Source organism: Pteronotus mesoamericanus, unplaced genomic scaffold, assembly GCF_021234165.1.
Source record: "Pteronotus mesoamericanus isolate MK-2021 breed Mesoamerican mustached bat unplaced genomic scaffold, CSHL_Meso_final scaffold_54, whole genome shotgun sequence".
NCBI lineage: Eukaryota > Metazoa > Chordata > Mammalia > Chiroptera > Mormoopidae > Pteronotus > Pteronotus mesoamericanus.
This window is the reverse complement of record NW_026555321.1, coordinates 28,994,460-29,009,758: the sequence shown is the minus strand read 5'-3', so window position 1 is coordinate 29,009,758 and position 15,299 is coordinate 28,994,460. Positions and strand designations below refer to the sequence as shown.

The following is a 15,299-nucleotide window of genomic DNA, read 5'->3' as shown; positions in this document are numbered from 1 at the left end:
GGACTCCTGCCTTAGTTAAGAGTAAGGACAATAGCCTTTGTAAGGTCCTCATCACATTAAGATCTGAGTCAACTGTCTGCCTTTTTCAGTTCTTATTTCCTTCCTATTTTCCCTGTTGAAAAATGAAATAGTCATGTGATTCAGAGGGGTCTTCCTAATTACCAACTACAACCAAGGGAAGGAGAGTATAGTAAGTCCTTTGCCCTTGGAGTGTTCAGAGATAATGCACGTTGTACCAGCATACCCACGGTAACTGGCATGTCACTTCCTTTTCTGCCATCCCTAGTCCTCTTGGTTGAGGCAAGCGAAGTACAGGGCTGTGCAGGAGGTGGATGGTGGGGACTGACTGGGTCGAGACTGGGACAGTTGCTCTTGGTGCCTGTACATATAACATACCCAAAAGCCCACATTATTTTCTTTATTTCTTCAAAGATTCAGGCTCACCTGAGTTCAATGCATTATTTACATTTAAAGGTCTTTTTGTTTGTTCTTCCCTCACAAGACATTTCCATTTTTCCATCCAGAGAAATCACCTCTATGAAAAAACTAAAAATGTAAGCAGAAAAAAAACTCCCCAAATACCCACGTGGAAACCCTAAGGTGACCATTAGGGAAACCAAAACGTTCCTAACAAACATGAGCAGGTGGACTCCTGATTAATGGGACAAAGAAATGATCAAATTAAGAGGATGTATCCAGACTCATTATTACAGTGGGTCCTAAATATAATGACTGGTGTCCTTTTAAGAAGACCATGTGGTGACAGAGGCAGAGATTTGCATAAGCCCTGTGGTTTCCACTGCACAATTCTGAAAAATGTGGAAAATTTTAGAAATACCTATGTCACACTAAAGCAGAGCTGACTATTCTACAAGCCCAAGGCCCGTACTGGTTCTGCTCCAAAGGGACTTCAATGTGACCTGACACACTGTGACTCTCCTCTAGACTCTGTTCCAAATAGGGTGGGCTCATCATTTCTGTTGTAAAGAAGAGCCTACAAATGGACTGACTGAAGGCAAAAACCAGCCACTGAATATTTGGACTTCCCAAAGTTTAAAATGTTAAAAAAAATTGGCTGCCAACATCTAAAAAGAGAATATTTTCCATAAAAATCAGATCTACAAGTCCCTTGACAATTTGGAAGCTATGGCCATTGCAGGCCCACGTTTCCCCATGGCACTGGCTGGCTGGCTGTAGCTGCCTCTTTAGATCACAGGATTTCTGGTTCCTCCCAATCCCTACCTTGGCCACCTGGTCCTGTAAACACTTCAGTTTGTGATTCTGAGATAGGGCTTTGCAGCTAGAGCTGCAGATAAAATACTTGCTCTATTGCTTCCCAATTGTGTCAGCATGGAGCAGTTATATGAGCCTTCTGAGCCTCTGTGTATCTATAAAAAAAGGATTACTAGGAAAGTGAAATGATATGATATGTACGAAAGTACTTGGTACACTGCCCAGAACATAAAAGGACCTTGATAAAAGTATTTCCTCCCTCTAAGCTCCTACATACTTCTCTCCTCAATTGGGAAGTCTTGTCTTAGTCTTTTCCAGCTCATAGAGTCTCCCTCTCCCAGTAGGAAAATCAAAACTTTCTACTGTGGCTCACTTGTGCTTTCATTTACTTCTCAAATACTTACAGGGGTCTACTCTGTGTCAAGTGCTTTGCTAGATTATAGTCATTATGGAAATGGCTCCTGCTCTCATGAAGCTTTTATTTGAGCAGAAAAGACTGGCAAAAAAAAAAAAAGTAAACAGACCAACTAGTTAACAACTTCAGTTTATGATACATATCATGAGGGAAAAGATCAGGTTAGGGTAAGAGAAAATAACACTGACACTTAACTTTAGAAAGAGAGGTCAGGGAAGGCCTTTGTGAGGAAGTGGCATTTAAAACAAGATTCAATGCTGAACAGAAGGGAACTAGGTAAAGGTTTAGGAGAAACTGTTCCAAGTAACAGGAAATGTTCTGGCATATAGAAAGCCCTAAGAGGAAGGAACTCTTAGAACCGATCTTAGGCCCAAGGGCAATGAAGAATGACCCAAGGAACCTAGAGAGGCATATGGGCTGACCCTACTGGGAGTTTGGATTTCATTCGAAGTACAATGAGAGTGCCCTGGCCAGGTAGCTCAGTTGGTTAGAGCATTGTCCCAAAACACTTAGATTGTGGGTTTAATCCATGGTCTGGGCACATACAAGAATCAACCAATGAACACACAGATAAGTGGAACAGCAAATCGATGAGTGCCTCTCTCTCTCAAATCAATACACTAAAAAAAAAGTACAATGAGAGCTACTCAAGGAAATGTCCCTTCCTAAAACCAGGTCTTCAAGTTTCTTATACTATTTTATATCTATCTTACACAATTTACACACACACACATATATACACCACATACATGTGTATACAAGTGTATGTGAATATATATAAAATTTGTCAGATCATTACAAGTCAGAGTATGTTAGAGTGTAACAAAGAACAATAGCAAATATAATTAAAAAGTAAAAGAAATATGTTTAAAGATATGCTTGATCTTTAAACTCACATGAATAGTGTTGCTCATAGGGAATGATCAAACAAGTAACTTCACCATTTACCCCCCCTAATTCAATCCCTACAAAGTTTAGGTGGATAAGTAATTTGACATAGCTTTCTTCCCTGAATAACACAAAAGAGTATTTTCTAAATAAATAAATAAATAAATAAATAAAAATTCAGAGGTTTAAGTAAGGAAGGGGAAATGCTTTAGATTTTAAACACATCCTCCCAGAGGTTGGATGAAAAAAAGAACAAAATAAGTAGAGGCTGAGGAACTGTTGGGATGCCACCAGAGGGCTTAAGGTGGTGGCTCTGTCTAGGGAGAAGAGGATCACTTTGAGACACATGCTTGAGGGAAAAGCAACAGCATGTGCAGGTGGGTGGAGAAGTGAGGATTGGAGAATGAAGAATCAGGAATGACTATCCGGTTTCTAGCTTGAGGAATGGGGTGGTGGAGAGGCAAGGCTTGGCAGGAATTCAGAAGTCTGGTTTTGGCGTGCTAAGTATAAGATGTCCATGTAGATATGTGAAGTAAACTACTAGACATATTAAGCTTGGAGCTCAAAGTAAACTTCAGGTTTCAACTTCAACATGTAAAGAGCCAGGAAGTCATCACTTCAGCCATCCAACACAAAAGGGGCAGACAAATTGAAAATCAATGACTTTCCTTGGGCTCATTAAAGAGTTGAGTATGCAAAACAAACTCCATTCTGAAATCTGGAGAGAAGTGATGCAAAGTCTGAGACCTGCAAAAACAAAGACACTGGATGAATTTGAAGCCTCTGGCACCTACCGCTACAGCAAATGTTTAAACACAGCTCAACCCCCAGTCAGATTAACACAAATTCTCACACTAGATGCTTTACCTCAGTTCCTAATACCTAATACATACAGATGATGCTATCCGGCCTCAACAAAAATTTACAACGCTTGCCAAAAGGCAAGAAAAACAGCCTGAAGAGACAAAATAAGCATCAGAACCAGACTCAGATATGACACAAATGTTGGAATTATGAGACAAGGAATTTAAAATAACCATGATTACAATGACAAGGTTTTTAAAGGGAAAAAAAAAAAAGTCAACAACACATAAGAATAGATGAGAAATGTAAACAGAGATGGAAATTCTCAGAAAGTAGAAAATGCTAGAAATCCAAAACACTAACAGAAATGAAGGATACTTTGATGGTTAACCAGTACACTAGATACAACCAAAGAAAGAATCAGTGAGCCTGAAGATAGGTCAATAGAAACTTCCCTAACTGAGGTGCAAAGGGAAAAAAGAAAAAAAAAAAAAAGAAAGAAAAAACAATATCCAAGAACTATGGGACAATGTCATAATATAACATATGCATAATTGGAATACCAGAGGGAGAACAAAGAAGAAATATTTGAATAATCACTGAGAACTTTACAAAATTAATGACAAGACCATGAAACCATAGATCCATGAAGCTCAGATATCAAGCAGGATAAATGGTGAAAAACTGTATCTAGGCATATCCTGTTTCTACGGCCAAATACAAATGAAAGATAAGAGGCTTAATATTCCCTGTTGAAAATAAGGGAAGAGACTTCTCCCCTCTCCCTTTCTTTTCAGAACTATTTTCTCAGTCATTTTCATACATAAGTATATCTTCATAATGGTTAGATGATCCTTCTGTCAGTCTCACAACTCAGGAATGTTTTTCAAGGACTGAGAGCCATCTTTTTAAAATGCAAACTTGAAGAGAGATAATTCCCTTATCTCCTCCAGTCCTGCAGGAGAGAAAGAGCCTAACTAGATGGTCACTTGCTCCCATTTCAAACTACTCCTGTCATAAAGATGTAAGAAGTTTGCCCTGGCTGGTGTGGCTCAGCAGATTGAGTCTCTGCCTGCGAACCAGAAGGTCACCAGGTTCAGTTCCTGGTCAGAGAGTCAGATCCCCAGCTGGGGGCCTGCAAAAGGCAACCAATCAATATTTCTCTAACACATTGCTGTTCCTCTTCCTCTCCTTCTCCCTCCCTCCCAGTAAATAAATAAAATCTTAAAAAAAAAAAAAAAGTTTGTCTCCATTCCTCCTGAATTGAGATCTTAAAAGTTAAAATAAAAAGGTAAAATAAAAGTTTTACTTTTCTTCTTAACTGATAAAAATAATTGCTTAAATTAAGTTAATAACAGTACCAATGCACTGGGTAATTATAGCAAGTGGTAAGTGAAAAGAATGACAGAAATGTCACAAAGAAGAGGAGGGAGGAATTGGGAATCCTGTTCTTAAGGTATCTGCATTGTATGTGAAACAGAATAGTGTTATTTGAAGGTAGACTTAGGTTAGTTAGAAAAAAGTATATTGTAAACTCCAGGGCAACAAAAACATCTGTAAAGTATATTTGATACACTAACAGAAGAAATAAAAGATTCAGTAACTTAATCAAAACCACAGAATGCAGAAAAAGAAGCCCCTGGCAACAAAAGAAAACAGTAACACATGGTTGATATTAAGTATATCCAAAATCACTTTAAATGTGAATGGTTTACATATACCAATTAAAAGACAGGGATTGTCATTTGGATAAAGAAGTAGAATCAACTATAAATTGTCAATAGGAAATCCTTGACACAGGAAGGTTAAAAGTAAAGGGATGAAGAAAGATACCAGGTTAACACTAATCAAAAGACAGCTGGAGTACCTAAATTAATTTAAAGACAAAATACACTTCAGAACAAGGAAAATATCAGGAATAAAGAGGGACATTACATAATGATAAATGGGTCAATTCCCCCAAAAGATATAATAATAAATCAAGAAGGCCGAAAATAAGGATTTAGTTGACCTGAATAGCATTCTTGGTCAACTTGGTATCACTGACAATTATAAAATAATCTATCTAACAATAACAGAATACACATTCTTCTCAAGCTTGAATGAAACATTCACTAAGACATCACATTCTGGGCTATGAAATACAGCTTAAAAAAACAGACAGCTAGAAAAATCACCAAATATTTAGAAATTAAACAACACACTTTTCAATAACACATGGGTCAAAGAAAAAGTCTTATGGAAAAATTTAAAATATTTTGAACTAGCCCTGGCTGGTGTGGCTCAGTGGATTGAGTGCTGGCCTGTGAACAGAAAGGTTGCCAGTTCAATTCCAGTCAGGGCACATGCTTGGGTTGTGGGTGAGGTCCCCACTTGGGGGCATGCAAGAGGCAACCAATTGATGTTTCTCTTGCACGTCCCTCTCATTCCCTGCCTTCCCCTCTGTCTAAAAATAATTTAATAAAATCTTAAAAAAAAAAAACAGTGGAGCTCACAACAGAGGTCTGAGCCATACGTATCCATTTGGGAGTCAATGGCATAGAATGAATGACATTTAAAGCCATGGGCTCAGCTAGATAAAATACAGTGAGGAAAAAGTAGATCCAGAATGGAATCCTGAGGAATTCCAAAACTGAACAGTCCAGCAGAAAAGGTACAGGAAAGAAATAACAGTCAATACCATAAAAGTTAGCTTAGAATTATTTCCTGTAAGTTTTAGGAATATGAATTGTCCTATAAAACAGATAGTTTGGCTGACTGACTAATCTGGATGTTTGAGAGCAGTGGTTCTGAAAAAGCCTAGTATTTTAATATATGTATTTACCCCAGGGTCATAAAGTCTATTTAATAAGATAATCAAAATAAAATTAAGACATAATTTTTAAAAATTCTATTGGTTGAAAAGTAAATGGGTAAGGGTACAGGGAAAACAGAACTTTCTCATTTATAATTATATAAAATTTGAGTATCAGCTTGGATATTCAAAAACAGAATAAGAGAAATGCAAAATTTATATATCGCAATGATATATCATTTCACCTAGCAAACTAAAAAGGATTAAAAAGCATATATAGCACAATATACTGTTAAGAGTATGGGGAAAGAAATACTCTCCTATCAGACTAGCAGAAGTTGGTAAAACCTCTTAGGAAGGCACTCTGGCAACAACTGTCAGAATTACAAATGGACACACAGCTAATGTTATACTCAATGGTGAAAAGCTGAAAGCTTTCCCTTTAAGGTCAGGAACAAGACAAGGAGGCCTACCTATCTACTCTTCTCATTTTTATTCCACATGGTATTCGAAGTCCTAGTCAGTGCAATTAGGCAAGGAAAAAAAAATTAAAGGCATCTAAATCGGAAAGGAAGAAGTAAAACTGTCACTATCTGTAGATGACATCACAGAAAACCCTAAAAACCCCACCAAAAAACAGTTAGAATTAACAAATTTAGTAAAGTTGCAGGATAAAGAATCAATACACAAAAATCTGTCACGTTTCTATACATACTAATGACTAACTCAGAAAGAGAAACTAAGAAAACAATCCCATTTACAATTTCATCAAAAAAAGAAAAAAAATAGCTAGAAATAAATATAACCAAGGAGGTTAAGACCTGTATACTGAAAACTGTAAGACATTAATAAAAGAAACTGAAGATACACATAAGTAGAAAGATATTTCATTCTCATAAATTGGAAGAATTCATATTCTTAAAAATGCCCAAATACTGCATACTCTCATTCACACGAGGAATCTTAGAAACAACACAAAACAAACAAAACCCCCACAAACTCATAGGTACAGAGCACATGATGGTGACTGCCACTAGCAGGGGTTGGGAGGTGAGTGCAATGGGTGAAGGAGGTCAAAAGGTACAAGCTTGCAGTTACAGAAAAAGAAGTCATAGGAATGTAATGCACAGCACAGTGACTATAGTTAGTAATACTGTGTTGTTTATTTGAAAGGTGCTAAGAGAGTGGATATTAAAAGTTCTCATTGCAAGAAAAAAAACATACCTATATATGGCGATGAATGGTAACTAGATTTATTGTGGTGATCATCCAATACATACAAATATTGAACCATTATGTTGCACATGTCATTTAGTGTCTCCTTCAACAATATTCAATGGTGTTTCCTTACAATGTTGATGAGATGCTGTAGGAATTTAACTCTTGTTTATATCAATTAGCTTGTGGTAAAATTGGTTTCATTACATATTCTTTCACCTAAAGTTGCAGAGCCTATTGATGATGTGAAGTGGGGGCTATATACCTCAGTAAAAAAGAAATTTACACATGGACATGTCCTTTATCCCAGCAATCCTACTTCAAAAAATCAATCGTACAGAAATACTCTCACTTGTGCTAAATAAAGCAGGTTATTCATTGTAGCATTCATGAAATGGAACATCAAACTATCACTCAAGAGGAAAAGGAAGCTCTACATGTATCACATGAAACCACCTTCAAAAGACATTAAGAAAAGAGTAAGGTGCAGAAGAGTGAGCAGAATGTTGACACATGTTTAAAAATATGCTCTATGTATTTATACATGTGTTTGTGGGTGCATATGGAGAGCCTAGCTCTGAAATAACAACTAAGTAATATAGTAACAGAGGTTGCCTCTTAGGAGACACCTGGGGAAGAGGAGGAAAGACAACTTATCTTTTATTCTGTACCGTGTTTGGTGTGATTTTGTTATGGCATGCACTTATCACTCATTCAACACCTACAAACAAGCAACAGCTCCTATTCGTACCTGAGAGGGGCCAAGAGAACATCAGAGTGAGACAGGAAACATCGGGTGGTTGTGGACATGGAAATGACAGAGAACAGGTTCTGGCAGCTCAAAGAAGGGATGTATAACAATGACAAGCTGGTGGAGGGGAGAGGTAGACAAAGGAGGGTGCTATAAGAGCCCAAGATGACTTCCAAAAGGGACTGTAAATAAAGACTGCAAAAATTTTAAAAGTATATAAACAGCAGACGACCATTCTAGTAAAATGTGAAACCTCAATATATAATAGATAAAAGAAGTATTTTATAACATAAATGTATTTTAAAAGCTCAAATTCAAACATTTCCTTAGGTCAAACAATGAGTACAATAATGTGCTCCTGAAAAACACAAACCTGAAATAGGGAGTATAAAGGAATGTCTCAGGAAAACCTTAAATACACAAAGGTGGCAAGAGAAGCTTTATACCAAGGTCTGCCCCAAAGAGAATAAACACTGCAGTAAAAGTGAGTACACTGGTGATCTCCAGAGTGTCAAATCTGGTACATGACATGTTCAAGTGTGTTTTTCTTTTTATCTATTATAATCACTTAAAAAAAATTGGAACCTAATGTCTGTGTAACCTGGGAAGCAATAAAGAACACAATTTGAATAACACTGGTCTGGAAAGATGTACATATGATCAAAACCTGTGAGATTTATGTGATTCAATGGCTTAGATTAAGCTTCATCCTCAGACATATGGTACTATACTATGGCTCTTGATCCCCTAACCCCCATGCCCTAGATCTCTGTATCCCCCCAAAACAAAGGCTCTCAACCCCAGCCACAAGGCTTCCTACCCTACTCTGAGGACTGCCACCCTTCCCACATGGCCTTAAAGCCCTTTCACAGCCATCAGGATAACACAGTACTGATGAACACAAGTCTGTTTCAGCTCACCTTCCACTGGCCTGCATAAGCTAGATATGTTGGTCTTGTCACACCTTCATTATTATCATTATTAAAAACAGTAATATAAATCCTGAAATGGGAAAATATAGTTATAAAGGACTTAACTGGGAAAACTGATGACATTTTTGCTTATGGACTACAGATTAGATAATGGTATGTTTCAATATTAAGTTTCCTAATTTTGATAACTGAACTGTGATTATTTAAGAGAATGCCACTGTTCTTATAAGTAACTAAAGTATCCAGGGCAAAGATGAGTGATGTTTGTAATTCTCAAAAGATTCAGAAAATATATACATAACACACACTCAGAATTGGAGAATCTGGGAAAAGGGTGTAATGGACTTCCATGTACTATTTTTCCATAAGTCTGAAATTATATAAAAATAAAACAAAAATCATAACTCAGTTGCTAACATTTATTGGTTTGCTTTTTACATGATTAAAAGAATTACCTCATTTAATCCACAAAAAATTCTATAAAATAGTCACTACTTTTGTTGTTATTTTACAGCTACACATACGGATCATGGAAACTTTCCCCACGGTCACATAGCTGAGTGGAGACAAGATTTCATCCTAAGTCTGTTCCATTCAGAGTTAAAGTTCCTAAATGTTGCATAACCTGTCATCCTTATTGTGCAAGCTTTCCCTCCCAACCTTGTCACAGAAGCTACTATTTGGGTTCCAAGCACTGTTATTTATTCAAACATTGTACTTAGTTCTCCTCCCAGGCGTCAGGGCATGGGAGAATCAACACTGAAGTCAGGGCTAGAAATGAAAACTTCATCAAAGCCATCAGCACCAACATCAAGAATCTACAATGATCCTATAAACTTAACTTTCCTTTAAAAAAACCAAAATTTGAAATGCATTCAGTTGATGTGCCCTATATTTACTATATATACACTTTATTTTATTATTATTTTTAAAAAAATTCCTCACCAGAGGATATGTTTATTGATTTTAGAGAGAAAGAAAAGGAGAGAGAAACATCAATGTGAGACAGAAACACTGATTGGCTGCTATCTGTATGTTCTCCATCTGGGGATGGAACCTGCAACCTTTTGGTGCACAGGATGATACCCCAACCAACCGAGCACCTGGCCAGGGATATATTTACTCTACAAAAAACTCATGCTAATGGGTTATCTTCTCTAGAGGGACTGAAAACTCAATGCCAAGGATTTAGTCTACATGAACTTACTGCATTCCAGCCATGAAAGCATGTCACCATGGGCAGAGTACCAGGCAGTGGAAATAGTCTTACTGTATGGAATGAGATGCTAAAACACCCTTAGAAAAACATAAAAATTTTACTTATACAAATACAGGGGAAATGCGTACTCTCTTGAAATATACACTAGCTACTGACTGAGTGTCCTGGGGAAACTGTCTATGTTCTCATCTGCCCTCAGATGGATGTGATACCATGATATAACAGCCATAATTACATGCAGTTAGCTCCTTTCCCAATCAGAAGAATAACGTAGGCAGGATCCTAACACCTACTACATAAAACTATAAAGGACCCATTTTGAAGTCACCCTCAGTAAGTAAGAACAAGTAAAAGAGAAAAAAATAATTTAGTTATATGAAATTCCTAGTTCTGGTGAATAGTAAAACATTAATGTCAGGCCATTACTTCTGAATTTCCAAACACTTAGATATGTGTTTCCTACTTGGTATAAAGTTAAAATAACAAGTATATGAACTCCAGTATTTATAAAATATCATGTAAGACAGACATAATGGGAATAAAATTAACTTATTTCACTTAGAACTTGTCTACGTTTAGTTTATAATACAGTCCATAAAATCATTCTCAAAAGTGAGCCAACACAATAGAAATTATCTAGTTACTCTTGTAGTGAGCTTGAAATAAACTGTAAATAAAAGCAATCTTTTTACTTATTCACTTAAAAACCTGTCCATCCGGGTATTCTCTCAAACTCATGTTATGTAACTAACGTTTTTTTTTCCTGCCATTCATCTTTTTCTTTTTTTGTTTCACCCTTTTGAGATAACTATGAATCTTTAATGTGAGTTTGTTAATCCTACTTTCAATACCTGTACCTTCTCTTTGTTCAGTGGGCCAGAGGCAGGTTCAGAGCCCTGGGGAAGACTACCTTCCCATAAGGGAATACTGGTTAGTTAATAACAACAACAATACTGGTAGTAATAGTTATTATATGTAGACAGTTAGTACATACTAAACATTAATACGTGTCAGGCACTGTTCTAAGCACTTTATAAGCAGTATATCATTGACTGCACACAATAACATTATGAGGTAATTATTATGTACATTTTCTAAATGAAACAAGTGAGACATTGAAAAATTAATCATCCAGGGTCAAAAAAGCTATAGAGTGAGGCACTGGTTTTGACTTCAAGTGGGAGTCCATACTCCTAACCACTAGGACATATTGCCTCTCAGTTTGGATGCACCTAAGTAATAAAATGGAACTTCATTCCAATAGTTTGAAAAAATAGTTTAGACTTTTGTAATAAAAGTTAATTCAAGCCCTGATCAGTATGGCTCAGTTGGTTGGGCATTGTCTTGAAAAGCAAAAGGTCACTGGTTGGATTTCCAGTAAAGGCCATGCCTGGGTTGTGGATTCAGTCCCTGGATGGGGCGCATGTGAGAGGCAACTGATCAATGTTTGTCTCTCACATCAATGTTTCTCTCCTTCCCTCTCTCCCCCTCCCTTCCCCTCTCTAAAAATAAGTAAATAAATTTGAAAAGTTAATTCAATAAATGTAAACTTTTTCTTCGTTTATTCTTTAAAGAATAAAATTGTATTATACTTGATGCCCAATGCCCAACTCCTTAGTGAAACCCTTAGGCAGGTGTCTATGTGTAGAACTAAGTGGGACTGGTGCAGGTACCTGAATACGCTGAGGTGAGGCTACCGCAGAGTCGGTGGAGATTATCTGGATGCGTGGGGAGGGGCTGGTCATCCCTGGAGATTCCGGCCGAGAAGTCTGTGTACGTGGTACCTGTGGGCGAAAAGTGGGATGGATCACAAGGGGGCTCAGAAAGATGCCCAGTGGTGGCCAGAGGACCACGTCTTTCACATTTTTTCCCCCCAGCTATAAGAGAAAGTTTATTTAGAAAGTCGCAGAGGTAGAAAATGCAAGTGATGAAAGAAGTGGGCTCAGGAAACAAATTACAAAGGCAAAAGAAGGCCCTTGGAGCTTAGGAGAGAGAAGGGTAAAGGTAACACACTGTGGAAGAAGACAGGGGGAAAGGAAAGGTAGAGGCATGCTCCTGAGAGGGAGAATGAGCTACAACTTTCATTTTCACAGTGGCAGCATTATTATTATTATCCTCACACCAGGACATGTTTTCATTGCTTTAAGAGAGAGGAAGAGAGGAAGTGAGGGAAAGAGGGAGGAAGAGGGGGAGAGGGAGAGGAAGAAACGGTGGGGGTGTGGGGGAAGGCAAGGAGAGGACATCTATGCAAAGAGAAACACTGGTTGCCTTCCATATGCACCTCAACCAGGGATCAAACCTGCAACCTAGGTATGTGCCCTGGCCAGGAACCAAACTCACAGCCTTTCAGTGTACAGGAAGATGCTCCAACCAACTGAGTCACACCCAACCAGGACTCACAGTGGCTTTAATGGAGTGATAAACTAGTGTTCTAGAGTATGGACCTAACATGACAAAGGAATCAATGAGATACTGATATAAGATGGCACAAAATAAAATTGTAAAATAGCTCTTTCTAATGGTTCTGATTCTCCAAAATCAGCTATAAAATACTCCTCTTAGATGACAGCTTCCAGAAGGAATCGTCTAACAACACTCTAGGAGATGGCAAACTGAACCAGATTACACTGAAAACTACTGGGATTAATATTTGTGAAAGAGTTCTGGTAACCTCCCAGCCCCACTGGGACAGGGCTGGGAAAAGCCCATTAGTAATGCAAGAATCTGGAATTTAGTCAGTACCCACCAAAGCAAGGCTCAAGGTCCTGAGAGGTCACCTGGGCACCTAAAGTGAGCAGATACTTTTCCTTGAAAAAAATATACCATGAACCAATCAATGCTTTACAAACTCTTCCCCCCACAAAAAAGGAGGGAACATTTTCCAATTCATTCTATGAGGTCCATAATACCTGGTACCAAAGCCAGACTAAAATATTACAAAAAAGACTACAGACCAATATTTGTTGTGAATATAGGTGGAACAATCCTCAACAAAACACTATCAAACCTAGTATAGAATCATACAAAGGATTATACACCATGACTAAGTGGGATTTGTCTAGGAATGCAAAGTTGGTTCAACATGAATCAAAAAATATAATACACTACATTAAAAGAATAAGAGGACAAGTCACATGATCATCTCACTGGATACAGAAAAAGCATTTGACAAATCCAACACCTTTCCATGGTAAAAACATTCAACTATGACTAGAAGTTCTCTACCTGATAAAGAGTAGACCTGGACAATAAATTGAAGTTAATTCTGGTCAATTTCAGCTCTCAAAAGAGTAGCAGCTATCCATTATGTTCCTGCAGCAGTCTGCACACAGCCTGTGGGAGCCCAAGGTGGGCAAAAAGGACCCTTGTCCTCCTGATATTGGGGATCTGTGCTCCAACTGCTGACAGCTGCTTCTAATCACAGAAGTACAGAAAAGGAGGAGGTAATGATTGTTGTGGAACTCCCCCCTATTGTGGAAAGTCCTTCATCTTTGGCTGAAGTGATTTCCAGGGGACCTGAAGGGGGTTGTTTAACCACACTTCCCCCATTTTTCTCTTTTTCCTCTTCTGGGGTCCAGACATTAAACACCAGGACATTCAAAAGCAACTGCATATATAGGAAAAATGAGAGAGTGACTGCACATGCCCAGGGAAAAACACAGGTTTGAAAAGGCCTTAGAAGACTTAAGTTTTCATGCCAGGATGATCCTTGGCACAGAGACTGCTGACAACGACAGCAACAGTAACAAAGCCCAGCAAATCCTGGGAAAGGGAGAGACTTTGGTTTCCAGAGTTACCACGTTATTAAACTGAAATGTCCAGTTTTCAACAATTAAAAATCACAAGGTTTACTAAAAAAAACACAACAGGAAATTATGACCCATTCAGAGAGAAAAAGATAAATCAACAGAATTATCCTTACAAAAAGATACGATGTCTGATCGACTAGATGAAAACTTTAAGACAACTGTCTAAATCAGGGGTGTCCAACCCATGACCTGGATGCGGTCCACAAAATCGTAAGTTTACTTAAAGCGTTATGACATTTTTCTGATTTCATGTTGCAATGTCATGTAAAATAAATATATGTATGCTCTATTTGTACACATACACAGCTTCAGTTTTATGGTGATGTGTGGCTTCCAGTGTATCTTCCAAGCACAGACAGTAGAATTGTCACCATCAGATGTTTTATAAGTGCTCTTGGTGACTTAGCAAGCAATTATCAATAATATTTCAAAACTAACACTGCAATGTTAGGCATTTTATGTTACTTAGAAGTCAGCATTCTTATTTGATTATTAAAGGTACTTCCACACCTTGGTGGTGCCTCATACACTGACCACTAAGCTTTATAGTCAGCCCTCTGCTCCGCCCTGCATCAGCAACCGAGAGGGCTGTGGAAGGGCCCAAACCTTGCTTTCTATTTTCCTGTCAATTAGTTTTCATAATAAAAGTAAATAAAGTCCCTTATTTGTTATTATTTTTTAAATCCCAGCATGGCTTCTACAACATCTCAAAAGGAAAAAGAATCCGCCAAAAGAAAAATTTATGGATGAAGGAAGAATGTTCAACGAAAAGCGAACAGATGACTACTTTTTGCTGAGGCAAACAGTAAGGAACTCTGCTTAATTTGTAGGGAACTTGTGCACGTTTTCAAAGACTATAATTTCAAAAGGCATTATATTCAAAAACATGTTCAGTGTGTATGAAGGATTGTGTCTTAAGGACAAAATAGCATAACTGAAAAAAAGCCTGTCTTCTCAACAAAAAGTTTTTTAAAAAGTTACAAATTGGGTGGATTCCATTGTAAAAGCTAGTTATGAGGAAGCATATTTAATAGCAAAAAAAAAAAAAAATCAAAACTGTTTACTGATGTGAATTTATTAAGCAATGCTTAGAAAGTGTGGCAGATATAATTTGCCCTGAAAAAAAAGAGACATATTTCTAAAATCAGTTTGTCTCACCAGATTGTAGCTAGGTGAATTGAAGGAATTGGAAAATCTATTGGAAGAAATTTGGAGACTAAATCTGCTAATTTCAAA

At 37.6% G+C, this 15,299-nt stretch overlaps 1 protein-coding gene across 3 annotated transcripts in view; it reads right to left on the bottom strand.

Moving 5' to 3' along the window:
• The window catches only part of NR2C2 (nuclear receptor subfamily 2 group C member 2), a 92,479-nt gene that overhangs the window by 26,530 nt on the left and 50,650 nt on the right, over positions 1-15,299 (bottom strand). For all 3 annotated transcript variants that reach the window (XM_054595200.1, XM_054595198.1, XM_054595199.1), the window contains one exon: positions 11,928-12,038. In XM_054595200.1, the coding sequence (XP_054451175.1) occupies positions 11,928-11,999 (72 nt within the window). In that variant the 5' untranslated portion in view covers positions 12,000-12,038. The remainder of the gene's footprint in view (positions 1-11,927; positions 12,039-15,299) is intronic.